General features: G+C 37.4%; 4 protein-coding genes, 2 long non-coding RNA genes and 1 other non-coding gene across 7 annotated transcripts; 3 read left to right on the forward strand and 4 right to left on the reverse strand.

Annotated features, from left to right (window-relative positions):
* The first annotated feature begins 282 nt into the window (after positions 1–282).
* LOC113690038 (polyphenol oxidase I, chloroplastic-like) lies at positions 283–2217 on the forward strand. The gene has a single exon (XM_027207860.2). The coding sequence runs from the start codon at positions 298–300 to the stop codon at positions 2032–2034; it is 1737 nt and encodes a 578-aa protein (XP_027063661.2). The 5' UTR covers positions 283–297; the 3' UTR covers positions 2035–2217.
* A 4359-nt stretch (positions 2218–6576) lies between these two features.
* LOC113690572 (uncharacterized) lies at positions 6577–9026 on the reverse strand. Its single transcript, XR_003448462.2, has 2 exons — positions 8109–9026; positions 6577–8028 (listed from the first exon to the last, which is right to left on the reverse strand). It is a non-coding gene; the product is annotated as an uncharacterized lncRNA (long non-coding RNA).
* Positions 9027–10476: 1450 nt separating this feature from the next.
* LOC113690568 (polyphenol oxidase I, chloroplastic-like) lies at positions 10477–12444 on the forward strand. Its single transcript, XM_027208536.2, has one exon. It carries the CDS (start codon positions 10522–10524, stop codon positions 12256–12258), a length of 1737 nt encoding a protein of 578 aa, XP_027064337.2. The 5' UTR covers positions 10477–10521; the 3' UTR covers positions 12259–12444.
* A 1021-nt stretch (positions 12445–13465) lies between these two features.
* On the reverse strand, positions 13466–15077 carry LOC140006325 (uncharacterized). The gene is made up of 2 exons (XR_011813956.1): positions 14856–15077; positions 13466–13837 (listed from the first exon to the last, which is right to left on the reverse strand). It is a non-coding gene; the product is annotated as an uncharacterized lncRNA (long non-coding RNA).
* Positions 15078–18976: 3899 nt separating this feature from the next.
* Positions 18977–22203, forward strand: LOC140006699 (interactor of constitutive active ROPs 4-like). The gene is made up of 3 exons (XM_072049055.1): positions 18977–19116; positions 20682–20763; positions 20851–22203. The coding sequence occupies exons 2-3, from the start codon at positions 20750–20752 to the stop codon at positions 21989–21991; spliced, it is 1155 nt and encodes a 384-aa protein (XP_071905156.1). The 5' UTR covers positions 18977–19116; positions 20682–20749; the 3' UTR covers positions 21992–22203.
* A 363-nt stretch (positions 22204–22566) lies between these two features.
* On the reverse strand, positions 22567–26738 carry LOC113690965 (uncharacterized). Its single transcript, XM_027209122.2, has 7 exons — positions 26108–26738; positions 25442–25726; positions 25206–25271; positions 24263–24313; positions 24075–24185; positions 23434–23506; positions 22567–22887 (listed from the first exon to the last, which is right to left on the reverse strand). The coding sequence occupies exons 1-7, from the start codon at positions 26303–26305 to the stop codon at positions 22670–22672; spliced, it is 1002 nt and encodes a 333-aa protein (XP_027064923.1). The 5' UTR covers positions 26306–26738; the 3' UTR covers positions 22567–22669.
* Positions 26739–26861: 123 nt separating this feature from the next.
* Positions 26862–26934, reverse strand: TRNAE-CUC (transfer RNA glutamic acid (anticodon CUC)). The gene has a single exon. It is a non-coding gene; the product is annotated as a tRNA-Glu (tRNA).
* Positions 26935–26937: the final 3 nt, after the last annotated feature.

The raw sequence follows: 26937 nt of genomic DNA on the forward strand, positions 1-26937 counted from the left end.
ATATTTTGTTTGCATCATAGACACATTTTCTAACCCACCTTTTTATATTCTCAACCACCTTTTTATCTCACATACATCACATCACAAAAAATACTACAGTAATTATTCCAAATAATATACTATCCAAACAAACCCAAAAACACCAATAGCCAGAATCACGTGTTTAACGCTGTACTTCTATATAGCAAGAAGAAAAATAAAAACGTTAGTGACACGGGGTCGCCAATTGCTTCAGTATAAGAACGGGAGCTTCCCTTAGCTTCTTTGCTACCACAGCCCCCTAAAGAAAAGCCGCCAATGGCATCTCTTTCAACTCCCCTTCAAAGCTCCACTGCCTACTCCTCCTCCTCCACTCTGTCCTCCTGCCCTTTCTCTACCAAGCCATCACAGTTTTACCTCAGTGCCAAACGTAACTATCATCAGTTCACGGTTTCATGCAAAAACAATGAAAGCCATGAACAAGTTAACAATCTTGATAGGAGGGATGTGCTTTTGGGCTTGGGTGGCCTTTATGGCGCCTCAAACCTCATCATCAACCCTTTTGCCATGGCAGCTCCTATAGCCGCCCCAGAAATCACCAAATGCGGTCCACCGGCGGACTTACCTTCAGGAGCAGTTGTCACTGACAATTGCTGTCCGCCGGTGCCCGGCAAAGTCATTGACTACAAACTCCCTCCACCACCTAAGGTGAACCGTTTTAGGCCAGCTGCTCATTTGGTCAAGAAAGACTACATTGAAAAACTTAACAAGGCGGTCGAGCTCATGAAAGCTCTGCCAGCTGATGATCCCCGTAATTTTACCCAACAAGCAAATGTTCATTGCGCTTATTGCAACGGTGCCTACGTCCAATCAGGCTCTGATCAAGAAATTCAAGTCCATAACTCGTGGCTATTCTTTCCTTTTCATAGATGGTATTTGTACTTCTATGAAAGAATCTTGGGAAAGCTAATAGGCGATCCCAGTTTTGGACTGCCCTTTTGGAACTGGGACAACATTGGTGGTATGACCCTACCGTCCATATTTCAGGACCAATCGTCAGCACTGTATAACCAAAATCGTAACCAAAGTCATCTGCCACCAACAGTCGTGGACTTGGGGTATAATGGTACGGATACAGATGCAACAGACATAGAAAGGATAAAAAACAATTTGGCGATCATGTACCGTCAAATGGTCACTAATTCCACCACTGCCAAAGATTTCTTTGGAAAGGAATACCGGGCCGGCGATGCGCCCAGCCCTGGTGCAGGGTCCATCGAGGCCATTCCCCATATCCCAATCCACAGGTGGGTCGGCGATCCAAGGCAGACAAATGGTGAAGATATGGGTAATTTCTACTCAGCTGGAAGAGATATTGTGTTCTATAGCCATCATGCAAATGTGGACCGGATGTGGACAATTTGGCAACAATTGGGAGGTAAAAGGAAGGAGGTCGCCGATCCAGATTGGCTGAATTCTTCCTTCATTTTCTACGATGAAAATGCTCAGCCTGTCCGCGTGAAAGTTGGTGATTGTTTTAGCAATGATAAAATGGGATATATTTACCAAAAGGTGGATATTCCTTGGGTTAAGAATAAGCCCGTGGCCCGGGTGACAAAATCTAGAGTGGCTTTCACTTCCGGGGCACCACCAGCCGATAAGGTATTCCCGGGACCCCTTAACAAGACCGTGAAAGTGTTGGTCAAGAGGCCCAAATTATCAAGAAGCAAGAAGCAAAAGGAGGAGGAGGAAGAGAGATTGGTGGTGTCCGGGATCGAGTTTTCCATGGACAAGTATGTTAAGTTTGATGTTTTCATTAATGATGAAGATGATAATCCAAACGATTTTGCTAAGTCCGAGTATGTTGGGAGCTTTGCACATTTGCCACACAAGGTTAAAGGTGACATGAAAGTTAAGACTACTCAAACCTTTGAGTTGACTGAGATTTTGGAGGACTTAGATGTTGAAGAAGACGATGCCCTGTTGGTGACTTTGGTGCCAAAGTCCAAAACTGCTCTTACCATTGATAGCATCAAGATTGAGGTTGCTGCTTGATTCACCTGCTAGTACTTTTTTTTTTTTTTTTTTTAATCTCCTCCCTGGGAAAAAATCTGGCATTAGATTTCATCGAATGCTTTGATTTTGACCTATGCATGTTTCAGCACCATGAATAAAATACTTCTGGTGTGCTTGTCACCAGTTAATAAAAATATATTTCAGGTTCTTGTTTTCTTGCCACCTATCTGACAACGTCCCTTTTGGTTTTTCTTTTTGAAAAGTTTAATTTACATTAAAGTTTAAGATCTTATGACGCTATCTATCTAACTTTCTCCACTCAAAAAAAAAAAAAGGAAAAAAAAAGAAATAGAAAAAGACAATTCTTCCTCAATCAAAATTAAAATTTTCTGTTCGTATCCAAAAGGAAAACAAAAAGTGATCCTCAACTCCCACGTTTGGCAAAGCTTACAAGTGTTAGCTTCCGATTCGCCATTTCAAGGTAGTGAGATAGACTATACATTTAATTTAGCAAAATATAGGAGAGTTTTTTTTTTTAAAAAAAAAAAGAATATAGGAGATGCTACAAAAAGTGAGGGAATTCTACAATAATGATCCTTGTTTTTTGTGTGTTGAGGAAAGAGGTGATTTCTTAAATTTGTGCGATCCCACATTTCATTTCATATGCAACTATTTCGTATACCACTTTTGATTTCATGTGCAACTTTATTAATTTGTGAAGACAGAAAAGTCCTTATAAATTTCTTAAACGGTTTTCTTCGCTTTTCCCTTATAATGCTTGAAATTTTCTTTGAACAATTAAAAGAAAAGTTGAATAAGGACAGATAAAGATTAATATATCATAATATAAGTGAATTCTCTGTTCCTTTCCCCCTCCCTACTTTTGAAGTTCTTGTACCATTCGAAATGTTTGACAAACTTGGCTCTCTCACTCTGCATTAAATAGCTATCGGTCAAATTTACGAGGTTCGCATATATTGCAGTCTTGTGGGACCAAGTGAAATCTACAATGATAAAAAAAACTAATTTTTGGTTTGTATACTTGCAAATTAATTATGGTTAACAGAAACCTAATTTCTCTCCAATGAATTATACATTTGGAATTTGTAGAAAATTGAAATATCTGAATGTCGAATGGTGTACATCTGTCACTGCCACTAAAATCAATTGAATGGTTGTAGTTTGGCCCTACATTTGGAAGACCCCAAAAAGAACAAATATGAAAAGGAAATTACCAAAGGAAAAAAGAATAAACCGACGAGATTGAAAAAGGCACAAAAGCTCCCATGTTATAAAACGTTCCTCTCTATCCAAATAATAGATAGGTATTGGTTTTTCTTTCTTGTATCTGGACTTAGACATAGTAGTGGGGTCAATGTCAATCAAACAGGTGTAATGGAATCCATGACCAGAGGCTGTTGATTTTCCTCTACCGGTCAGTTTTTCTGTCTTCTACCGGTCATATGCGGGGGACTATTGTAGCTCTAGTTCTCGTGGGAGTTGGCATGATTAAGACTTTTCCCCTATTTTGTGCAGACAAACGTTAGTTGTTTCAACGCTTGAATAGAGGTGAGCAGGAAAAGTGAGAGTATGCTAGATTCCATTTGATACGATAGATATTTTCTGTCTGGAAAAGGACCTGGTTGGATTCGTTTTCACTTGTACGTAGCGTTTCATTACTTTTTTTTTTTTTTTTTGTCGCAATCATAGATGTCCTATAATCTAATCTAGCCTAATCTAAAGGGAAGGGGAGGGGGTTCGATGTGAGTACAGACTCCATCGATGAAAGTCAATTAAGACCGCCACAAATTGAACCCCTGATCCCCAGCATCGCCTTTAATGGTGATGACCACTGGACCAAATGGCCAGGATTCCATTACGGGCCCTTTGATTTCTAAAGAACAATCCAATCGCTAACTACTCCTCCCAGTCCCAAATATCAGGTAGCCATATCATCTCAACCTTATATTACTTCTAATTATCTATTTGTAACACTAAAATCTTTATGCCAAACCAGAAAATATATACATATCCTTAACAATTTCTACAATTCTTGTCCTTTTCCCTCTTTCCTTTCACTATTTTTTCCTTCTTCTTTTGCCTTTTGCATTCGTAGAACCAAAGTAATTCATTGTATCATGTTCTTGACTCTGAAACTTGAATGGCTACATCCTTATAATCTCATTTATCACGTGTACAGACAACGATACTCTGGTCCCGCAGCCATTCTGGCCACCCACGAGCTCTTACGGATAAAATCCATCCAACTAGTAAAGGATAAGGCCATTACTGATCAGCCCTGGCGATGCAAATACAAAGACAAAAAACACGTACAACACCTGCATTTCCAGATGGATTTCACCAGATGCCAACGGCTGAAAAAGGACTAGTAAAGCTATTCCAATTTGCATTTAAGAAGAGAAAAAGAAGGTGAAAATTTCGACAAATGTTTTGGGATGATAAATAAAGAATAAGAAGCCCCTCAGGGCTGAAGGCTATGGAGTATAGATCTTTTTCCACTTAATATTTGACTCGTTCCATGCATGGATGATGTACCTCTGGAAATTTTCTAAAGAAAAGAAAGAAACCAGTGGAGAAGTTACCTTCTTTGCAGTCTCTAATGGACGAGCCCATTAATTGTTCCAATTATGTTCTTCAAACATTGCCCTACTCCCTCAGAATTGAGATTGATCTGTCACAGCCATTTATATGCCATTTGGATATGTACTACACAATCAGCATGAGGCGCAAAGCAAAATATGTTTGTACTTTCAAATCTGTACTACATAAATTTTATTAGGTAGTAGTACACCACTTTCATTCCCCCACCCAAAAAAAAAAGCCTTATTTTAATTTTTTTTAAAAAAAAATTTCAGTCACGTTAAGTGAAACCGTTTTAAGTTTTAACCAAGTTCTAACAGATTTTATTAGCACATTTGGATTGCTATTTTTAGAATTTTTTTTTAAAAAAATGTATTGTAACAATATGATATATAAGAGATAAAAAAGTAATCGAGAAATGTATTCAAGAAAAATATAAAAACTTTTTTGAGACCATCTGTATCACGGGCTGGTTACGTGCAATGGAAGACATACTCGACATTTTATCGGTAGCCCAGTCCCATCTCATTGGGTCCTTCATGTTTTTGGAGGTGGGGAGGAAAAATACAGAACGCAGTTTTTTTGTACAATTATTGTCTAGCTTCATGAAGGAAAAATTCAAATCAAATAATCAGTATTTAAATATGTTTTTTTGAGGTGAAATTTTGAAGGAACATTGCCGCCCCAACCAAAAATTTGTTTAATTGGAGATAAATAAAATTTGCTCAACTCTTGACATCTAAGGAAAATCAAACAAAAAAATCATTTGCCAGTAGTGATACAAGAAATATGACATTTATTTATATATTTATTTATTTAATAGAGAAATATGAAATTATCCATGAAACATTTGCAAATCCATGAAGATTGGGTACGGGCCATAGAAGGCCGGCGAAACAATTTAGATAATTTTAAAATAGGTTGGGCATTTTCTTCCTGCATTTCAGCCCTTTTCTCATGTAGGCTTTCTCTGAGATCGGCCCAAACATTTTATTTTTTTGGATTAAATTATACTTTGGGCCTAACACCAAATTCCAGATGGGCATTACGTAATACCAAATGAGGGATTTTGGTGGGATTGAATCGTTGATAGATTTTTTTTTTTTTTTTGGGGTTGACGGGGAATTCAAAGAAGACTAAATCGCTACTGAATCAAATAAATGCCTATTCATCTGTCGGCGAAATTTTTAGATGAGAATACAAATCAAAAAATTTGATCCTTTGTACTCTCAAATCTGTACCACATAAATTTGATTATGCAGTAGTACCCACTTTCATCCCCCCCCCCCCCCCCCAAGTAAAAAACTTATTTTAATTTTTTTAAAAAAACTTTCAGTCACGTAAAGTGAAGAGGTTTTAAGTTTTAACCAAGCTCTAACGGATTTTATTAGCACATTTGGATTGTTATTTTTATATTTTTTTTCAAAAAAAATATTATAAAAAAATTGCAATCCAAGCAATGGACCATCTGTATCACGGGCCGGTTACGTGCAATGGAGGACATACTCTACATTTTATCCGTGGCCCAGTCCCATCTCATTGGGTCCTTCATGTTTTTGGGGTGGGGAGAGAAACGCAGAACGTAGTTTATTTTGTAGGAACATTACCGCCCCAACCAAAAATTTGTTTATTCGGAGATAAATAAAATTTGCTCTTCTCTTGACATCTAAGGAAAATCAAACGAAAAATCATTTACCAGTAGTGATACAAGAAATATGACATTTATTTATCTATTTATTTATTTAATAGAGAAATATGAAATTATTCATCAAACATTTGCAAATCCATGAAGATTGGGTACGGTCCAGGGAAGGCTGGCGAGACATTTTAGATTATTTTAAAATAGGTTGGGCATTTTCTTTTTGCATTTCAGCCCTTCTGTGAAGTAGGCTTTCTCTGAGATCGGCCCAAACATTTTTGTTCTAAGTTACACTTTGGGCCTGTTGGTTCACCGGGCCAACACCAAATTTGAGATGAGCATTGCGTAATACTGAACAAGATATTTGGTGGGATTGAATCGCCATCAATTTTTTTTTTTTTGAGTTGATGAGGAATTCAAAAAGACTAAATCACTATCTGATCAAACAAATGCCCGTTCATCCGCCGAGGAAATTTTCAAATGAGAATATGAACAAAAAAATTTGATCCTTCAACTTATATCTATGGAGGGACTTAAGTCCCATCGTGATGGCCAACTCAGCCCAGCTAAGTTAGGTAATAGCACCAATATTCAAGGACGTGAAAAAGAGGTTTTTTCATTCTTTATGCAGTATTGTTGTGACCATGAAGTTGTTTCCCAATTCGCATTGACTACCCACACGTCCACTTATATTTTAAAGGAGAGCTCAACTGGGTCAAGAAAATTTGAGAAAGAGAAATCCATATCTAGACTACAAATGCTGTACTACTAGACATCTTCTTGATTTAATTGCAAATATGAGAGTTTTAATAACTAGCTGGTATCTTATACGTTGGTAAGCATCTACCTAAAGCGGGTTTTTCAAAAAACAAAAATATTTTCTAGCCCGTTCTCGTGTGTATATTGTTAACATACTTTTAGGTTGGCACGCACCAACGCTTCACTCTAATGGTTGGAAATGTCCGTAAACCCTATCATTTGTGGTTTCTGATCATTGATACAAGGAATATTGAGAATTGAAAAATACAATAATGACATGATCGTATCCAATGATCAAATACCAATTCCTCGTCCAGAATGGCCTTATTGCATATGAAATGGGGCAACATTCCAGTCTCACAAATTAATCTTGAGTACAATAAATATGCTGTGCTCCAAGAATTAGACTAGAGATGGATCTTCTGTGGTGTAACCGGGCAATGACCGACCAACCAGTAGTTCGTTGTTGGAGTGGTTAGATTCACATTTAAGCTTTCACATGCGATGTTTTCCTCCAAACATTAACTAATCCAGCTACCTATCTCGGTTTCACATTTAATGTCACAATTTATTGTTCTTAAATATTTTTCTTTATTGTGAATGTAGGCAATGTCACAGTCTTACCTCTGGACAACACACACAGCCCCGTGACTTTTACTAATTGATATTTAGGACCACAATTCAATGTTATCATGATTTTTCAATAACTATTAAATGAGATTTTTTATGAATTTTTTGCTGTATTTTTTAATTTTCTATTATATATATTGCTTTTTTGAAGCAGTTGTATTTATTTTTTAGTCAATTAATGGTTATTGAAGTTGCTGTATTTATTTTTTAATATTTTAAGTTTGTTAAATTTTGTGTATTACTCAATTAATAGTTATTGGATCTTTAAGAAATAAAAAAGAACTAAAATATGATGTTTATGTAGGAGAAATAGCAATATAATAAAAAATGAGATAAAGAGTGGTACAGGGTGTGAGACAGAAGATCCGTTGCGCCCCTGAATTCTTTCGTCCATTCCCTGTTTCCTGCTTCCAAATGACAGATCCAAGCAAGTAAACTATATATTCGTGCAACAAATTAACACATGGCAATTCGGAAATTTTACCTGCTTGTTCTGGACACAGAGAAAACATCCTCCAACTTTAGAATGGATGAGGAATTGAGAGAATTTGAGGAGGACAGACGATCACGAAAATGTGTTGGTGACTTTGGTCCAAAGAGAGGTGCTGTGACCATAATACAGAGTCTCATACTAAAATAGAAAACCATCTGCTGTTACATTTTACAGCATATTGGAAATGGAAAGAAAGTTGCAAGAAATTTTGAACCTCGACAGAAAATTCGAAAGAAAAGAAAGAACCAAAAATCCGAATTTAAGAGCAAGGTGAGTTTCAATAGCACCAACGGTTACAGCACCACTCTCTAGTTTCTGCACCAAAGACACCAACACACTTTGATAATCTTCAAATGAATCATTCTCATCCTTTCTCCTTTCGAAAAGATACTTGTTCTTCCCTAAGAGCCCGCATTCGAATTAGCACTAATCGGTACAAACTTGGCATGTCCGTATAATTAAGTAGGCTTGTTGATCCTTGGGGCCTTTTATCTTTCAATTGTTTGTACTACTTGGTTGTACTACGCTACTAAACAGACTGAAAACTCACAAGAAAGAAAATAGATAATTGGTACTACACATGTCTCATGCAGTTTGTACTTCGTACTAGAATGCAGTTTGTACTACGTCTCTTTAGCAAGACATCCATTTCTCTCATATTTCTTGACAGCGCACTCAAATACCTGAGCAAAATTGCAGCCTTCGCGAAGGCTTGAAATCAATTGATCGCTTAGACGCTGAGGAAATATGAACTTCACCAACTTGGGGATCCACAAAGTGAAATCAATGGCTTTAAAAGTTAATGAAAGGCTAAACTATCTGTATTGCAAATTAAATATACCTCACGAAGCAATGGATATTTCCGTGATAGATTCATTTATACTTCTTGCTAGGAGAAGATGAATTCCTTCTCGATCTTTTTCCTCTAAAATGGTAATGAAGGAAAAGTCATATTCTTGTATCTCTCACTAGTCTATCATTATCTTTTTTCATTTTAGTCCATCATTATCTTATTTCTTTATTCCTATATTTTAGGTATTTTCACCCTCTGAATTTTAGATACATTCGCGGATATTTTGTATATGTCTGTCCCATGCTGCCTTGAGCATTAAGTCATCTTCAGATTTCTATTCATTTCTTGGTAACAAATCGATAAACAATAGCAGATTGCGAATTTATGACCACCAACATGGCTGCCCACATCTTTTTCCACAAAGACTTCGCCATGAGAAAGATTGAAGGAGACTTGGCATGGAAATTTAACCTGGATTGCAGGGCAAAGGGAATTATTGTGATGGTAACAATACGAATTTTCAATTATTTGGGGGTCAATATATATTTAGAAAAAAGAATTTGTTAAAATTTAGTGAGTTCAAATAAAATGGAACTTTAAAATTTTTCTAAATTTTCTAAATCTAGATTTTTCCAAAATCAAGTGGGATCAATTGACTCCACTTGCTTTCACATGGCTCCGCCACTGGATTCACATGCACCATCCTTCTCTACAAAGACTTCACCATGAGGAAGATTGAAGGAGACTTGGGATGGAAATTTGTCCCATAGGATTATAGAACAAACAAATAATTAGTGTTACAGTAATTATAGCAACAGCCAAAATAACCAAGAAAAAAAAAAAAGATTGTAGCAACAGCCTTGTGGTCTTCTTCTTAATGTTGGGACGTACGGCAGTTCATCTTTTTCTTAGTATGTTGTCCTGCGTGTCTTAATTAACTACTGCAATATCCTAGCAATCTAATACCAATGACTTTTGTGTTGTTTTATTCAATATCACAGTGCTATCATTTATGTATACGTTATTCAATATCTGTGTATGCATTTAGGGTTCAATACCAGGAAAAGAAAGAAAGGGCCCTCGTTTTCAAAGTCGGCCCTTTCTGTCTTTAATAGTTTAATGTGATACTACTGTTGCCATTCCCACAAATTGGGGAAGAGAGAGAGAGAGAGTTGGGAACGATGAATTTAGAAGCTCCATTGAAAGCGTAACGGATCTTTTGTCTCATATTTTGTGTCATTCTCTGTCCCACATTTTATTATATTACTATTTATCCTTCATAAACATCATGTTTTAGTTCTTTTTTGTTTCCTTATGAAACCTCAATTGCACTTACTCCAATTCCCTTTCAAATTGTGCAGAATGTTATTGATCCTATTGAATTAATGCATGTCATCATAGACTTTGCGACTGATTTTGCATCTTTCTTCGTTTACATCCCCCAATGAACACCAATTACCAACCTACAAAAAAAAAAAGAAAAAGAAAAACACCGATAGCCAAAATCACGTGTTTAACGTCAGTGACACGGGGTCGCCAATTGCTTCAGTATAAGAACAGGAGCTTCCCTTAGCTTCTTTGCTACCACAGCCCCCTAAAGAAAAGCCGCCAATGGCATCTCTTTCAACTCCCCTTCAAAGCTCCACTGCCTACTCCTCCTCCTCTACTCTGTCCTCCTGCCCTTTCTCTACCAAGCCATCACAGTTTTACCTCAGTGCCAAACGTAACTATCATCAGTTCACGGTTTCATGCAAAAACAATGAAAGCCATGAACAAGTTAACAATCCTGATAGGAGGGATGTGCTTTTGGGGTTGGGTGGCCTTTATGGCGCCTCAAACCTCATCATCAACCCTTTTGCCATGGCAGCTCCTATAGCCGCCCCAGAAATCTCCAAATGCGGTCCACCGGCGGACTTACCTCCAGGAGCAGTTGTCACTGACAATTGCTGTCCGCCGATGCCCGGAAAAGTCATTGACTACAAACTCCCTCCACCACCTAAGGTGTTCCGTTTTAGGCCAGCTGCTCATTTGGTCAAGAAAGACTATATTGAAAAACTTAACAAGGCGGTCGAGCTCATGAAAGCTCTGCCAGCTGATGATCCCCGTAATTTTACCCAACAAGCAAATGTTCATTGCGCTTATTGCAATGGTGCCTACGTCCAACCAGGCTCTGATCAAGAAATTTCAGTCCATTACTCGTGGTTATTCTTCCCTTTTCATAGATGGTATTTGTACTTCTATGAAAGAATCTTGGGAAAGCTAATAGGCGATCCCAGTTTTGGACTGCCCTTTTGGAACTGGGACAACATTGGTGGCATGACCATACCGTCCATATTTATGGACCAATCGTCAGTATTGTATAACGAAAATCGTAACCAAAGTCATCTGCCACCAACGGTCGTGGACTTGGGGTATAATGGTACGGATAGAGATGCAACATGCACAGAAAGGATAGAAAACAATTTGGCGATCATGTACCGTCAAATGGTCACTAATGCCACCACTGGCAGAGATTTCTTTGGAAAGGAATACCGGGCCGGCGATGAGCCCAATGCCTTTGCTGGCGCAGGGTCCATCGAGGCCAGTCCCCATATTCCAATCCACAGGTGGGTCGGCGATCCAAGGCAGCCAAATGGTGAAGATTTGGGTAATTTCTACTCAGCTGGAAGAGATATTGTGTTCTATAGCCATCATGCAAATGTGGACCGGATGTGGACAATTTGGCAACAATTGGGAGGTAAAAGGAAGGAGGTCCCCGATCCAGATTGGCTGAATTCTTCCTTCATTTTCTACGATGAAAATGCTCAGCCTGTCCGCGTGAAAGTTCGTGATTCTTTTAGTAATGATAGAATGGGATATATTTACGAAAAGGTGGATATTCCCTGGCTTAAGAATAAGCCTGTGGCCCGCGTGAGAAAATCTAGAGTGGCTTTCACTTCCGGGGCACCACCAGCCGATAAGGTCTTCCCTGGACCCCTTGACAAGATCGTGAAAGTGTTGGTCAAGAGGCCCAAATTATCAAGAAGCAAGAGGCAAAAGGAGGACGAGGAAGAGAGATTGGTGGTGTACGGGATCGAGTTTTCCATGGACAAGTATGTTAAGTTTGATGTTTTCATTAATGATGAAGATGATAATCCAAACGATTTTGCTAAGTCCGAGTACGTTGGGAGCTTTGCAAATTTGCCACACAAGGTTAAAAGTGGCATGAAAGCTAAGACTACTCAAACCTTTGAGTTGACTGAGATTTTGGAGGACTTAGAAGTTGAAGACGACGATGCCCTGTTGGTGACTTTGGTGCCAAATACTGCTCTTACCATTGATGGCATCAAGATTGAGGTTGCTGCTTGATTCACCTGCTAGTACTTTTTTTTTTTTTTTTTTTTTTAATCTCCTCCCTGGGAAAAAATCTGGCATTAGATTTCATCGAATGCTTTGATTTTGACCTATGCATGTTTCAGCACCATGAATAAAATGCTTCTGGTGTGCTTGTCACCAGTTAATAAAAATATATTTCAGGTTCTTGTTTTCTTGCCACCTATCTGACAACGTCCCTTTTGGTTTTTCTTTTTGAAAAGTTTAATTTACATTAAAGTTTAAGATCTTATGACGCTATCTACCTAACTTTCTCCACTCAAAAAAAAAAAAGGAAAAAAAAGAAATCGAAAAAGACAATTCTTCCTCAATCAAAATTAAATTTTTCTGTGCGTATCCAAAAGGAAAACAAAAGGTGATCCTCAACTCCCACGTTTGGCAAAGCTTACAAGTGTTAGCTTCCGATTCGCCATTTCAAGGTAGTGAGATAGAATATACATTTAATTTAGCAAAATATAGGAGAGTTTTTTTTTTTTTTTGAAAAAGAATATAGGAGAGGTTACAAAAAGTAAGGGAATTCTACAATAATGATCCTTGTTTTTTGTGTGTTGAGGAAAGAGGTGATTTCTTAAATTTGTGCGATCCCACATTTCATTTCATATGCAACTATTTCGTATACCACTTTTGATTTCATGTGCAACTTTATTAATTTGTGAAGACAGAACTTTATATTCTCCCACTTTCACAATCAATACATAATAATATCTGCAGCACATGTGAAAGCTTGATCAACAACAAAGGGCTTGACAGGAATGAAAGTCACCTAATAATATCTAGCTCAAGTTACCTAATGATTCATAGTAATGAAAGTTAAAAGGGCTCCTATTTTTTAATGTACGTTTACTTTATAGGAATAGGGTAATAATATGCCAACCTGCCCAAAGTTTCACTACCACGACATGGATCTCCCCTTGAATTCTTGGAAGTGTAATTTAGTGTTAAGTGTATAATATGAGCTGTTATACATTTTTTAATTTGACTATCTATATTTTTTCTTAAAATTCTAAGGGCGTTCTTGTTGTAGTGAGCATCCACTTAAATACTAACATCTTCCTCGTGTGCAACTGCTTCTTGTAACACGATCTAAGTGCCTTTGAAATTCTTGGTTCGAATCTTAAATCCTTGTTTTCTTCGCTTTTCCCTTATAATGCTTGAAATTTTCTTTGAACAATTAAAAGAAAAATTGAATAAGGACAGATAAAGATTAATATATCATAATACAAGTGAATTCTCTATTCCTTTCCCCCTCTCTACTTTTGAAGTTCTTGTATTTTTTTTTTTTATCGATACAATAGAATTCTTATAACTTAAACTAACCTATTCTAGGAGGAGGGAAAAGGAACTCGATGTGGGTAGAAACTCCATCGAAACTGATCAATGAAAACCGTCACGACAATTTTTAAAGTTCATGTAGATTTATTACCATTCGAAATATTTGACAAACTTGGCTCTCTCACTCTGCATTAAATAGCTATTGGTCAAATTTACCAGGTTCAGATTTATTGCAGTCTTGTGGGACCAAGACCGACCAATAATTTGATATCGTCAGAAATGCCTGTCGAGAATTTAATATGATAATAAATGAGGATTCTTGAAAAGGGAAAAAACGAGGGAAAAAAAACACACTAATTAGTAATTATTATGCTTAGCCTTGCAGTTGAAATCTACAATGATAAAAAAAAACTAATTTTTGGTGTGATGATTGGCTGGTTTGTATACTTGCAAACTATAATTTCTCTCCAGTGAATTATACATTTGGAATTTGTAGAAAATTGAAATATCGAAATGTCGAATGGTGTACATCTACACCAGAATGAAACAAAAATATCACTGCCACTAAAATCAATTGAATGGTTGTAGTTTGGCCCTACATTTGGAAAACCCCAAAAAGAAAAAAAAAATGAAAAGGAAATTACCAAATTAAAAAAGAATAAATCGACGAAATTAAAAAAGGTACAAAAGCTTCCCATGTGATAAAAAGTTCCTCTCTATCCAAATAATAGATAGGTAGGTATGGTTTTTCTTTATTGTACATAGTTGTGGTTATTCAACTCTATTAAAAGCCAGGTGTACTGTAATCAGGACAAAGGTTGGTTGTTTCAAGGCTTGAACAGAGGTGAGCAGGAAAAAGTGAATATGCTAGATGCCATTTCATTTGATACGATAGATATTATGGTCCCCCAACCACGAGCTCTGACGGACAAAGCCCATCATCCAACCAGCAAAAGATAAGGCATCCAACCAGTCAACGATAAGGCCATTACTGATTAGCCCTGGCCCTGGTTTCGATGCAAATACAAAAACAACTCCTGCATTTCCAGATGGATTTCACGAGATGCCAACGGCTGAAAAAGGGCTATTCGGTCCAATTTGCATTTAAGAGGAGAGAAAGAAGGTGAAAATTTCGACAAATGTTTTGGGATGATAAATAAAGAACAAGATAAGAAGCCCCTCAAGGCTGAAGGCTATGGAGTATAGATCTTTTTCCACTTCACATTTGACTCGTTCCATGCATGGATGATGTACCTCTGGAAATTTTCTAAAGAAAAGAAAGAAACCAGTAGAGAAGTTACCTTCTTTGCAGTCTCTAATGGACGAGCCCATTAATTGTTCCAATTGTGTTCTTCAAACATTGCCCTCCTCCCTCATAAATGAGATTGGTCTGTCACAGCTTATCAGGGGTCCTTGCCATTTATATGCGATTTGGATATGCACTACACAATCAGCATGGGGCGCGAAGCACACTATGTTTGTACTCTCAAATCTGTACCACATAAATTTGATTATGCAGTAGTACCCACTTTCATCCCCCCCCCCCCCCCCCCCAAGTAAAAAACTTATTTTAATTTTTTTAAAAAAACTTTCAGTCACGTAAAGTGAAGAGGTTTTAAGTTTTAACCAAGCTCTAACGGATTTTATTAGCACATTTGGATTGTTATTTTTATATTTTTTTTCAAAAAAAATATTATAAAAAAATTGCAATCCAAGCAATGGACCATCTGTATCACGGGCCGGTTACGTGCAATGGAGGACATACTCTACATTTTATCCGTGGCCCAGTCCCATCTCATTGGGTCCTTCATGTTTTTGGGGTGGGGAGAGAAACGCAGAACGTAGTTTATTTTGTAGGAACATTACCGCCCCAACCAAAAATTTGTTTATTCGGAGATAAATAAAATTTGCTCTTCTCTTGACATCTAAGGAAAATCAAACGAAAAATCATTTACCAGTAGTGATACAAGAAATATGACATTTATTTATTTAATAGAGAAATATGAAATTATTCATCAAACATTTGCAAATCCATGAAGATTGGGTACGGTCCAGGGAAGGCTGGCGAGACATTTTAGATTATTTTAAAATAGGTTGGGCATTTTCTTTTTGCATTTCAGCCCTTCTGTGAAGTAGGCTTTCTCTGAGATCGGCCCAAACATTTTTGTTCTAAGTTACACTTTGGGCCTGTTGGTTCACCGGGCCAACACCAAATTTGAGATGAGCATTGCGTAATACTGAACAAGATAAGCATCTACCTAAAGCGGGTTTTTCAAAAAACAAAAATATTTTCTAGCCCGTTCTCGTGTGTATATTGTTAACATACTTTTAGGTTGGCACGCACCAACGCTTCACTCTAATGGTTGGAAATGTCCGTAAACCCTATCATTTGTGGTTTCTGATCATTGATACAAGGAATATTGAGAATTGAAAAATACAATAATGACATGATCGTATCCAATGATCAAATACCAATTCCTCGTCCAGAATGGCCTTATTGCATATGAAATGGGGCAACATTCCAGTCTCACAAATTAATCTTGAGTACAATAAATATGCTGTGCTCCAAGAATTAGACTAGAGATGGATCTTCTGTGGTGTAACCGGGCAATGACCGACCAACCAGTAGTTCGTTGTTGGAGTGGTTAGATTCACATTTAAGCTTTCCCTTTCATAACTCACAGTTTTTTGTATGAGTGTTTCGATAAATGGACTCTGCGAAGACACTTCAAAAGCCGGCAACTTTTGAAGTGCTCCGCAGCACTTAACTACTAAACCCCCCAAACCCCCCCAAGCGATGTGGGAACTTAACCCCACAGGGTGCCCCGCTGCTAAGAGATAAAGACCCCCCAGACTCCCCGAGACAGGTTTTTCACATTTAAGCTTTCACATGCGATGTTTTCCTCCAAACATTAACTAATCCAGCTACCTATCTCGGTTTCACATTTAATGTCACAATTTATTGTTCTTAAATATTTTTTTTTTGAAAGAATCCAATGAGGAAAACTATAGGTATGGAGTTGTATCCATCTCAGTGCTGCAGCAGTTTTCTGGATCCACTAAGATGATTTGCATGAAGTTTATGTGGAGGATTTCCTTATAAATGATGTTACATTATTATACTGCTACTAGCTACGTGTAAAATAATTTTTCTACATTATTGTCAGGACAGGAGTGGACGTAGTCTAAAAAACTTTTTTTTTTTCTTTTGGTTTTTCTTTTTTCCAATTCAATCAGAAGATAATTATCTCATACTGCTGGTTCATTTGATTGATCAGAACTTAGACGTGCCGGTGAATAAACAAGTACAGATTAGATGGCCAGTAGACTTTAGATGTTTCTATATATATGTTAAATTGCTGGGGTGGGGTATGAATGATATTTTTGCTGGTAAGAAAAAAAATGGTAAAGAAGACAATCGATCATACAGAAGCAGGTGATGTAGAATAAGGAGTTCAAATTTTCTTGAGCTGATTGTGGTTTTGAAAATTCGAATAGATCACTAACTGTAATTTGGAGTTTAGCTGATTGACTGATTGTGTACAATGTGTACAATCAAACTTCTAGCTGTCTTATCGAGATGTATATGGTAAGATATGCCCTTTGATATCAATAGGGCCTTTTGATATGGATGGGAATGGGAGATCTTCCTGTCTCCTTGATTACTGTCCGTCCTACTTCATTCATTGAATGCTCAAAATCAGCTAATTTCTTGTATTCATATTCGTACATACATATATTAAATGTATTCACAAGAGTTCATTGATTCAGAATTGATTATTGTCTACTCATCACTGCATAAACAATCTATTGGAGTTTCTGAATACTTAAATTCTATCACCACAATCCCCGGCATAACACAGATAATATATGCATTATTCTTGGAAGATGAAGATGAAGGCTCGTACTGCAAAAGTTGCAAGCAAATCTATCAAACTAACAACTAAAGAGAAGAGACAATATGAATTTGCTTTTGGTAAACTGATTGTTCAAAGCTGAAACAGGTCTTTTGAAACCACGACTTTGAATTTGTTTGGAGGTCTTCCAAGGCTGACAAAATATTATTATTGATGCACTAAACCAATATATTAATGCATTCGCACTGTTATCCATAGGGCCTCAGTGTCTCTGTCTCTGTCTCTTATTGAAGCAAGAAAAAGGTTTGAAAAGAAGCAAAAAGACAGAAAGATATCTTATTGCCTAACAACTCGGATTTCCAACATAAATTTATGATATTACCTTCAAAATTACTCTCTTGGCCTCTTCCTCCTTTCAACATCTCCTCAGTCCTCCTCACCTACAAAAAATGATTCTTTATTAGTACTCCAAATTTCGAGTCTACTTAAATTGGTACCATTCTAATTTCTTATCTAAAAAGGGAAAACAAAAAAAAACTTAAGTGAGTGAGCTCACTCATCCTCTAAAAATGTGCAAAATTTAAACTATGCTATGTATCTCGATCGATATTAATCTATAAGTGAGTTTACCTAGATCTTGCTCAGCATTAATTTACACGTCTTTAATTGAACTTATAGATCAAACTACCCAAATATTTAATTGATTTTAACCCCTAAATACATAAACGAAAATCATTGATGATCAAAGTTTTGCTATGTCTACCGTCTTATAATTGATATATGTTAATTATAAAATTACAGTGAAGAAATTTTGATTCATCAAGTTTTGTGTACACAAAAAGATTAATGCATTATAAAAAATTATTATTATTTAAAAAAAAAGTCCAATTAATCTTTTGGTTTTATAATTTGAGAATAGAGGATGATGAATATCTTTTTTTTTTTTGTCGAAACGATAGATGTCCTATAACCTAATCTAGCCTAGTCTAAGGGGAAGGGAAGGGGGTTCGATGTGAGTACAGACTCCATCGATGAAGGTCAATTAAGACCGCCACAAATTGTGGCAAATATGTGGGAGGCAGGGATTGAACCCCTGACCTCCAGCATCACCTTTAATGGTGATGACCACTGGACCAAATGGCCAGTGGCGAGGATGATGAATATCAAGGCATGCAATTATGTGATTCACGGTTTAAGGTCCATGATGGGGTATCCAAAAGTTAGCGCCTTTTGGGTATTCCTTGTGGGGATAATTTAGGTATTGCATGTGTATAAATTCTTGACAAAAAAAAAAAAAAATTATGTGATTCACGGTACCCCACAAGCGCACCAACGACTTTATTTCAAACTTCAAACTTCAAACGTCTCTCTCCTCTCTCTTTCTTTCTGACTGCATGTCTATGCACTGCAGCCTTTCTTCCTTGGTTATCAACTTTTACCGCCTGAGCTGAGCTCTCTCTTGTATCAAGAACAATTGTCCCATGTATCTATAAATGCCACTCAATGCCCTCAAGCTAAGGCCTTTTCTCTTCACTTTTTATGTGGGATTGTGGGGAGACTTCTGAATCTTTGTCTGCTCTTTCTACTTTTTTTTTTTTTTTATTTCTTTAGGTGCATAAAAGCAGTAAAAGGTGTCAAAATTTTGATGAACATTCTTGCCTTTATCACTTCCTTCATCCACAACTAGAAGAGCAACATATTCACGGTATCGTTCTGATTTATGTCCTTTGTAGTTGGTTCTTGATGCCGCATGTTTGTTGATGTTTATGACCAGGTTCATTGGGGTTTATTTTGTTTCTTTTAATTGCTGAAGAAAGGGGTAATATTGAAGTTTGAGAACATTACATTTCAGATTCTGGATTCCTGTTGTGATTTCTTGGATGCCCTTTCTGGGATCTGATTATCCAGCTTAACTTCTCTGGTGTTATTTGACGAGGTCTAGCATGTTCAATGCATGACTTTATGGATTAAATCTTTACAAAATCTAACATGTTTAGTGTCTCCTGTAATCTTCAGATCTTGCTATTCTGATCAATGATTATGCTTTTCAATCTGTTTGAGAAGTGTTAATTCCTCGTCTTTGAGCTCAATAGTAGTAGTAGTTGTTGTTGTTGATTTTTTTTTTTTTTTTTGGGGTTCCCTTCAACTAGTGGTTTTGTACCTGGTAGTTTGCTATTCTCCATGTGCTTCTTTTACCATTTTTGTGAATTTGTTGTACAAGCTCGTCACATGCCAGAGCTCAGAGATGATCTATAAAATTCATACTTCTACATGATAAAAAATCTTTAATTTTGGCATGAAGACAACATATATAGACCAGCTTATGCACCACTTTTGATCACATAGATATGCGCATGTTGAAAGTAAACTGCAAATTGAGTATTTTTTATCTGTTGAAAGACACTCTTCTTCTCGGAATCATCAAGCTTATTACGTTGCGTGTCTTCTTTGAATTGATTCTTACCCTCTTTAATTTAGTTTGGTACAATTGGCTTCATACCTGTAGAGAATGTGGGAGGACTAGATCAGCTTGACCAAATATGAGTTGATGCATTTGTATACTTTGGGAATGTTTTCTCCTTAAAATTGCAGATTGAATACTATAGTCGTCAACTTAATCTGAGAAAGCTCCAAAAGTATTCTGCTAAGGCCCTGTAGTCACGGATGACTTCTCCATAATGTCAAACTATTCTTGAACAGAGATGCATCAGAAATCTTACTGTGTTGATAGAGTTTCTATTTTGAATTCCTTCCCTTCTCTTTATCTCTCTCCCTCTCCCTCTCTCTTTATCCCCCCCCCCCCCCAGCTACGTACAGTGGGTCTGGATCTCAAGCAAATTTTCATCATTGAAGTGGGAAGAATATTAGAGTACTGGTTTCCTGGCATTCATGTTAAATGTCTGTTAATAGTCAATGCATGAGAATTTTCTTGATGCCCATGTCTCCGAGTTACTACTGCTGTTATATGTTACATGACAATTTTACTCCAAAGAGTGCCTCTGTCTCTTAATTGCTGTTTTTCCTACTAAAATCATATCTCTGGAAAGTAGTTTTGATTTTAAAGTTGCAATTACAAAATGCTGCAGTAGTGTCCCTGTGTGTTGCATTTGCTAGCAACTTGTCAAAATAAGCAGATATTGCCTCCCTAACTAGTCCTCACGCTAATTTTATCCTTCCACCTTGTTTCTTCTCTTCACAGACTGTATATTTTCCTCTTTAGTATTTAACCCATTTTTTCAAATATACTGATCTTGTTCCCACATACTGCAGGTTAGAACGTTGTAGAGGTTAGCTACTTTCATCAGTTCTCCAGGAAGACGCGTCACAAGATCGGTGAAATGCCACGATCAAGGTAATTCCTTAAAATAATGCATCTCATTTAGTCATCTCTTTTCATCTCCTTGAGTTTGCTTCTAATGATTTCGATTATGTGAGGCAGCGGACCAGAAATGCCTCAAAGGCGATCTCCTCGTCCATCTCAGCTGAGGACCTCTAGCTCTGATTCTGAGCCCTTGCATCATCGAGCAACAACTGACCGGAGTCCTAAGCTTGGAGGCGATCGGCGATCTCCAAGAGGTACTCAGCCTGATCCACTGAATCAAAAGAAACTCGGAACAAGAATTGCAGACTTGGAATCTCAGCTTGGACAAGCACAGGAAGAGCTAAGGAACCTCAAGGAGCAGTTGGTCTCAGCTGAGGCTGCAAAGAAAGCAGCTCAAGAACAACTTGAGAAAAAAACTAGGAAACCAATTGCTCCTGAGCCAGAAGAGGCTCAAGATAAAAACTCCTCTCAAATGCAAGACCAAGAGTCCAGAAGGGGAAACAGAAGTGCGGCATTTGAAATTTCTGAGGAGAACCAACAGGAAACTGATGTGTTTGAAGTTCCAGTTGAAAAGGTAACTTTCGAGCCTGATGTTGAAGTCAACCAGCAAATCAATGAAGATGATCTCAAACCCGGGACTGAAGTCCTACCGACAGAATTCCCAGCCATTTTGAAGCCAGAGAAGCCCTCAGTTGATGAATTGGCTCTGAAAAACGATGAAATAAACATGTTGAAAGTCATGTTAGAAGAGAAGGAAAAAGAATTAGCAGTGGATTGCCAAGAAAATGAGAACCTCAAATGTCAGCTGAAGGAAAAATCTTTAGAGATATCAGCAGCTCAGTCAAAGGAAGAGGAAATATCTACTAGGCTGAACGAAGTTACTAAGGAGCTAGAAGCAAGCAAGAACAATTCTATTCGGATAAGTGAGAAGCTGGAAGCTGTTGAAAAAGCTAAAGAAGAGTTAGAAGCCGAAATGAAGAAGCTTCGAGTACAAACAGAACAATGGAGGAAAGCAGCTGATGCTGCAGCAGCGGTACTATCTGGGGGTGTAGAAATGAATGGTAGAAGGATATCAGATAGGTGTGGATCAATGGATAAGCACTTTGGCAGTGTCTTTGAAGCACAGGGTGGTGGATATCATGGTTACCTGGGTTCTCCAGGCATGGTTGATGACACTGATGATGTTTTCGGAGGTGGAAAACGAAAAGGTTCTGGAATGAGGATGTTTGACCTGTGGAAAAAGAAGGGCCAGAAATGAGGTTTGCAGGGTTATTTGATAACCCTCATCCATCGTTAAGTTGTATTGACCTGCAAAATGGTACGCTTACCATTTTCAATGTGATTGCTTATGTATAACAATGGCTAGTACATCGATCTTTTGTTATCATCTTCAGCATTATGCTGGAAGTGATCCCAACCCCAACCTCGTACATTTGGGGTTCTATGAAACTTTTACGTCTCTTCCATTGATGGACTTGCATTCGGTAATTACCATCGGTCCAAGAAATCGTTAATGCAAATGCTTGTCCAGTGCATTTGATTACCCCGACTGTAGTCAAATGTTTGTTGAGGTTGGTAATCTGATATGCTTGTCCTGTGCATTTGATACGGTATAAGCTGCTTAAGCTCAGAACGCACAAGTATAGAGAGGTTGGTTGAAAAAGACAAATCCTAGACCATAATTTAGCATTTTAGCAAGATACATGAGCCGACAGAATCTCACAGTTTTTGTATTGTTTATTTCAATCCTCTGAATCCGATATTCTTGACAAGCTTTTTGGCTTGGCCATTGAATTACACCATTCATGATAAGAAAGTGATCTCATAAGAAGATAAATAAGAAAGCAAATACGCATTGAAAGTGATTGAAGGTTATTTTAAAAACATTTCCCAGTTATCAACGACTTATGCAACATGAAGATTTTACATTAATACATTAATCATCTTCATCACTCTGATACAGTTGGCATAATGATTGCAAGCCAGTGCTTCTAACAATCTGATTGTGATCTGCCTTTTGGTTGGTCTCTTCCCCTTCATTTGCTTTGCTGCCATTTGAATCTGCAGCTGGCTTCTTCACAATAGATACTCTTACTAATGGCGACTTGAAAATGGATTTTCCATTATTTGAAGACCCAGAAACACCAGCTTTATCTGTCAAAATCATGCAATGAACTAATAGTGCCCAGAGAAAACAAATAAAGACGGAGACAAACTTCTGGAGGGAAGCTAAAACAGACAAGAAACTGATACTTGAACAAAGATTCTATCCCCTTCTTTTGTTCTTTACTATTTGACAACTATTAGTCTCTTCTTCAGAAGGGGTAATCCAGGGCTTTTGTAGCCATTACTCATTACATCACAAAAATCATTTGCTATCTGAAGCAAGAAATAGTTTGTCCAAAGAAAGAAAAGAGTTGAACTTAGATAGAAACGAGCATAATTTATCTCTCTTCATTTATGGTACGTAAAACTTTAGAGAACCAGCAGTAGCAAGATCAAATCCTAAACAGAGCAATCGGGGAAATAGAAAAGAGCAGAGAAGCATCTCATAACATTCTGGAAAGAGACAACAATTAATATCACTGCACTGCTTGTCATCTATTCCAAGATTATAGCTGTGAGAGGTAACAAATAATCACAAAAACTTGTGATCAAAAGCTGAAATCTCCAGAAAAATCTGCAGATAGATTAACTAACCTTTATCAAGTGCACTGCCATCTGACAATGTATCCGTTGGGTTGCCCAGTCGTTCTTCATCCAGTTTTTTCCTCTGCAATAAAAGAGCTAAAATTAAGCTTAATCTCAAAGACACTGGTTATGGTCAATCTCCAAGTTACAGAGCCAATGACTTGTTCAAACAGAGTATAAACACTAATTAACATCATGAAAAACACACACAAATAATCTTTCGTTAAGATAAGCAAGCAGTTAGACAATAACAAGCTTTCAAATCACAGATCAAGGAAACAGCTTTTAAGGATTGCAACTGCTTGATGAAGATAAACTAAGACAACCTGAAATTGAAAACCCTAACTCAATCCAGCAGTCCTCATATCCTAAAACTACAAAATTTCCTATCCTATAATGCAGTGGCCAGAATATAGCAATTGCATCAAACTGATTGAACATGAGGACACGCAAATCCTTGTCTTTATCAATTCTCAGACCTCTTTGGTCCCTCAACATTCAAGTCCTTCCCCTACCCATCACTGTTAGTTCAAGGTTGCATTGAATTCGCCAGTATCACTACTTCTGGAGAGGGCCTAAATACATTTTCTCAACTAACATATACCAGCAGAGAACAGCAAATTTTATTAACACTCTGTTGATAATTGCACCTTTGAAACAGAATTTGATGCTTCTTCACTGGCAGCAACTGTAGAAGCTACATCCTCCTCGTCATCAAAGTCATCATCATTAATCCTTCGCACATAGCTTTCACTTGATCCCTAAAGTCAAATTTTAGTACCATCAATGAGAATTTAGTTACAAAAATAGAAGATGATTTCACAATTGCATGCCTTACCTTAAATATAGATCTTATGAGAGCTTCATCCTCTTCAAACAGCTTCCTTTCCTATCAGCACAAGAATTGATAATTCAGTGAAAAATTCTTAATTGAAACAATGAAGACCCAATATAGGTGCACACAACATGATCTAGAACTGACTCTATATCCAACTCGCAACTTAATATATCACATCAACCCCATCCTATCTGTCTTTAAACCTTTATTTCAAGTATGTGCTTCTGTGTGTCTGTCCGCATGCGGATCCACGTGAGAGAGATGGGAAGAGAGAGGTTTTTGTTCAAAACCATGCTTCTAACAAATATAATTGGCAAATATTCTAACCCAACCTCACCAACCCAATTTAAAAGAAGAGAATAACATGATTCAAACATTACAAATTTGCAAAACAGGGGAAGGAGAAAAACTACATTTCTGATGACTTGGGCGTACAAAATCAACAGAAATAAGTGCCCGGGACGAGAAATTTTCAGGGTTTTGTTCCAAGCACATTGATAACAATCTATAGATATCACATATGCAGTATTTATCAAGTTATAAAGTCAAAAAATTAAAAAGAAGATTGACTTCCAAGCACATTTAGACATTGATAAAGCTATCCAACTACTGAATCTCAATGCAAACTTCTTGTCATAATGAACTTCTGCCAAATTTGCATCTTGATGCTTGTTAGTCATGTAAATGCCCAAAAAAATAAAATAAACAGCTAAGAAAATGGATTTCCTCTCTTGGATTTCACCCAGTACTGATGTTAGACATGACAAATTATTTGAAGCAGTTTAACAAGTCTAAAAGCAGAGATATCACAAGTTCAACCTTAAACAGATAGCTCCAAATTGACCCCAAAAAAAAAAATCCTGTAATAGGTTTCTCATGCAGGAACCAGTTACCAATATATACATTAGAGTCCTAGCAAATGGCATTGGCATAAGAATCTTACTTTCTCCTCATTTGCACGTTGCAGAACTTCCAGCATTGCATCTACGCTGACACTTGCTTGTCTTGACTGAAAAATATAGGGGAAAGGGAGAAAGAGGGAAAGAGAGAGAAGATTAGTACCGGGAAGGCTTAGGTATATTTACATTTCGCTCACCTATACAGAAGAATATAAGTATTTTGTGAAATATATGTATTAGCATAGGTCAGATAGCAGTAATGAGTAAGAAGAAAAATCACCTTCATGGACTTCACTTCATCCAATGCAGCAAGTATATCCATTTCTCGTTTTGAGTCCAACGTTCTATTCTCCAATGATTTCATAGCATCCCCCATTTCTTCAGAATCTCTTTTCCTCTTCTCACTCTCAACTTGCTCGTCCTCTGCACGCCAGGGCTCAAAATTCCGTGTTGCGCCAGATTCGACAACATAATCAGAATTCTTTGGATCTGTTTTGTACGTAATCTCAGCTGAGCACTTTGTGCACTTGAAATAGAATCTGAATATTTGAATTCCCAAGTAGTTCTGGAAAATTGATCAAAAATAAATAAAAAGGATTCACGAGTTATAAATTTTTTTTTTTTTTTAAAATAAGCTATCTTGTTTGAGCAAAAATGAAACGAAAGCGAGCAGATTCAACAACGCTATCATAACACGTGCTACACCGCTAATAATCTAGACTGGCCATCTTTGTACATCCAAATTTCTAATCCAAACATAAAAAACAGGAATTCCAACTCTGAAGTTCTAACTTTCGCAAAATTCAGACTTAACTCCAAAACCTGCATCACAATCCAAATAAGATAAAACAAGAAAAGCTTTTGAACGATAATCAAGAAAATCGCACAGGAAAACAACTTAACTGAGCAATGTTAACGCAGGTGCACAGGTTAATTGAGCGATTACCTCTCCGGCAACGTCTTCCTTTCTTGAATTGAACTTTGTGCCTTTGTAAATATAGTTGCCGCACGTATTACAGCGAATACTCATAGGAAGCATCATCCGAACTTTCATCTGCTGGTTCTTCGGTTGCCTCCGCCGTGGAATCTTCGCCGGATCGAAATCCGGCGGATAGTACTTGTTCAGAACCTTCCGTTCTCCCATCTTTCTTACTTCTCCTTATCCTCCTCCTCTTAGTCAATCACAACTGCAAACCCTAACAATATCCTTTTCTGGAATCAAAAGATTATATAACTTCTTGTGATCGAAACAAGGGCCCTCTTAGTTAATTTGTACCTCCCAGAGTTCAAAACGTTGACATTCAATGATTCCAATAACTAAGAAACAGTTAATCTCTACTTATTCAGAATCTTCATAGAGAAATCTGCTTCGCCAGAGAAAAGAAAATAATTCCCTCGTTTTCTTCTTTTTCACTTACTTTTTCCCCCCACTTTTCTCCCTATATTTGGATTGGGAAAATAATTAAACCGGGCAGTGGTGGCGGTGCTCTAATTAGTAAGCTAAAACGACGCCGTTGTTGAGAGGAAGGATAGTGAGTAAAGAAACCATGACCAAAAACACATTTCCCCGCCCCTTCTTATCCTATAATTGGGTTGGAAAAATAATTTGACCGGCGGCGGTGCTCTACTTAGTAAGCCAACGACGCCGTTGTTAGGCGGAAGGATGGCGAGTAGAGAAACCCATAACCAAAAAAGCAAAATTCCGTTGCCGGGACTCGAACCCGGGTCTTTCGGGTGAGAGCCGAATATCCTAACCATCTAGACTACAACGGATGA

The sequence above is a fragment of the Coffea arabica genome, chromosome 5e (genome assembly GCF_036785885.1).
Source record: "Coffea arabica cultivar ET-39 chromosome 5e, Coffea Arabica ET-39 HiFi, whole genome shotgun sequence".
In the NCBI taxonomy this organism is placed as follows: domain Eukaryota; kingdom Viridiplantae; phylum Streptophyta; class Magnoliopsida; order Gentianales; family Rubiaceae; genus Coffea; species Coffea arabica.

Bases quoted from the DNA above. Each gene is read 5' to 3' on its own strand.
- LOC113690038 (XM_027207860.2), top strand. From the start codon at position 298: ATGGCATCTCTTTCAACTCCCCTTCAAAGCTCCACTGCCTACTCCTCC.
- LOC113690568 (XM_027208536.2), top strand. From the start codon at position 10,522: ATGGCATCTCTTTCAACTCCCCTTCAAAGCTCCACTGCCTACTCCTCC.
- LOC113690965 (XM_027209122.2), bottom strand. From the start codon at position 26,305: ATGGGAGAACGGAAGGTTCTGAACAAGTACTATCCGCCGGATTTCGAT. The intron at 24,186-24,262 runs GTAAGGCATGCA...ATTTGACTTTAG, and splicing joins TCATAAGATCTATATTTAAG to GGATCAAGTGAAAGCTATGT. The intron at 22,888-23,433 runs GTTAGTTAATCT...TGATTTTGACAG, and splicing joins TGGCAGTGCACTTGATAAAG to ATAAAGCTGGTGTTTCTGGG.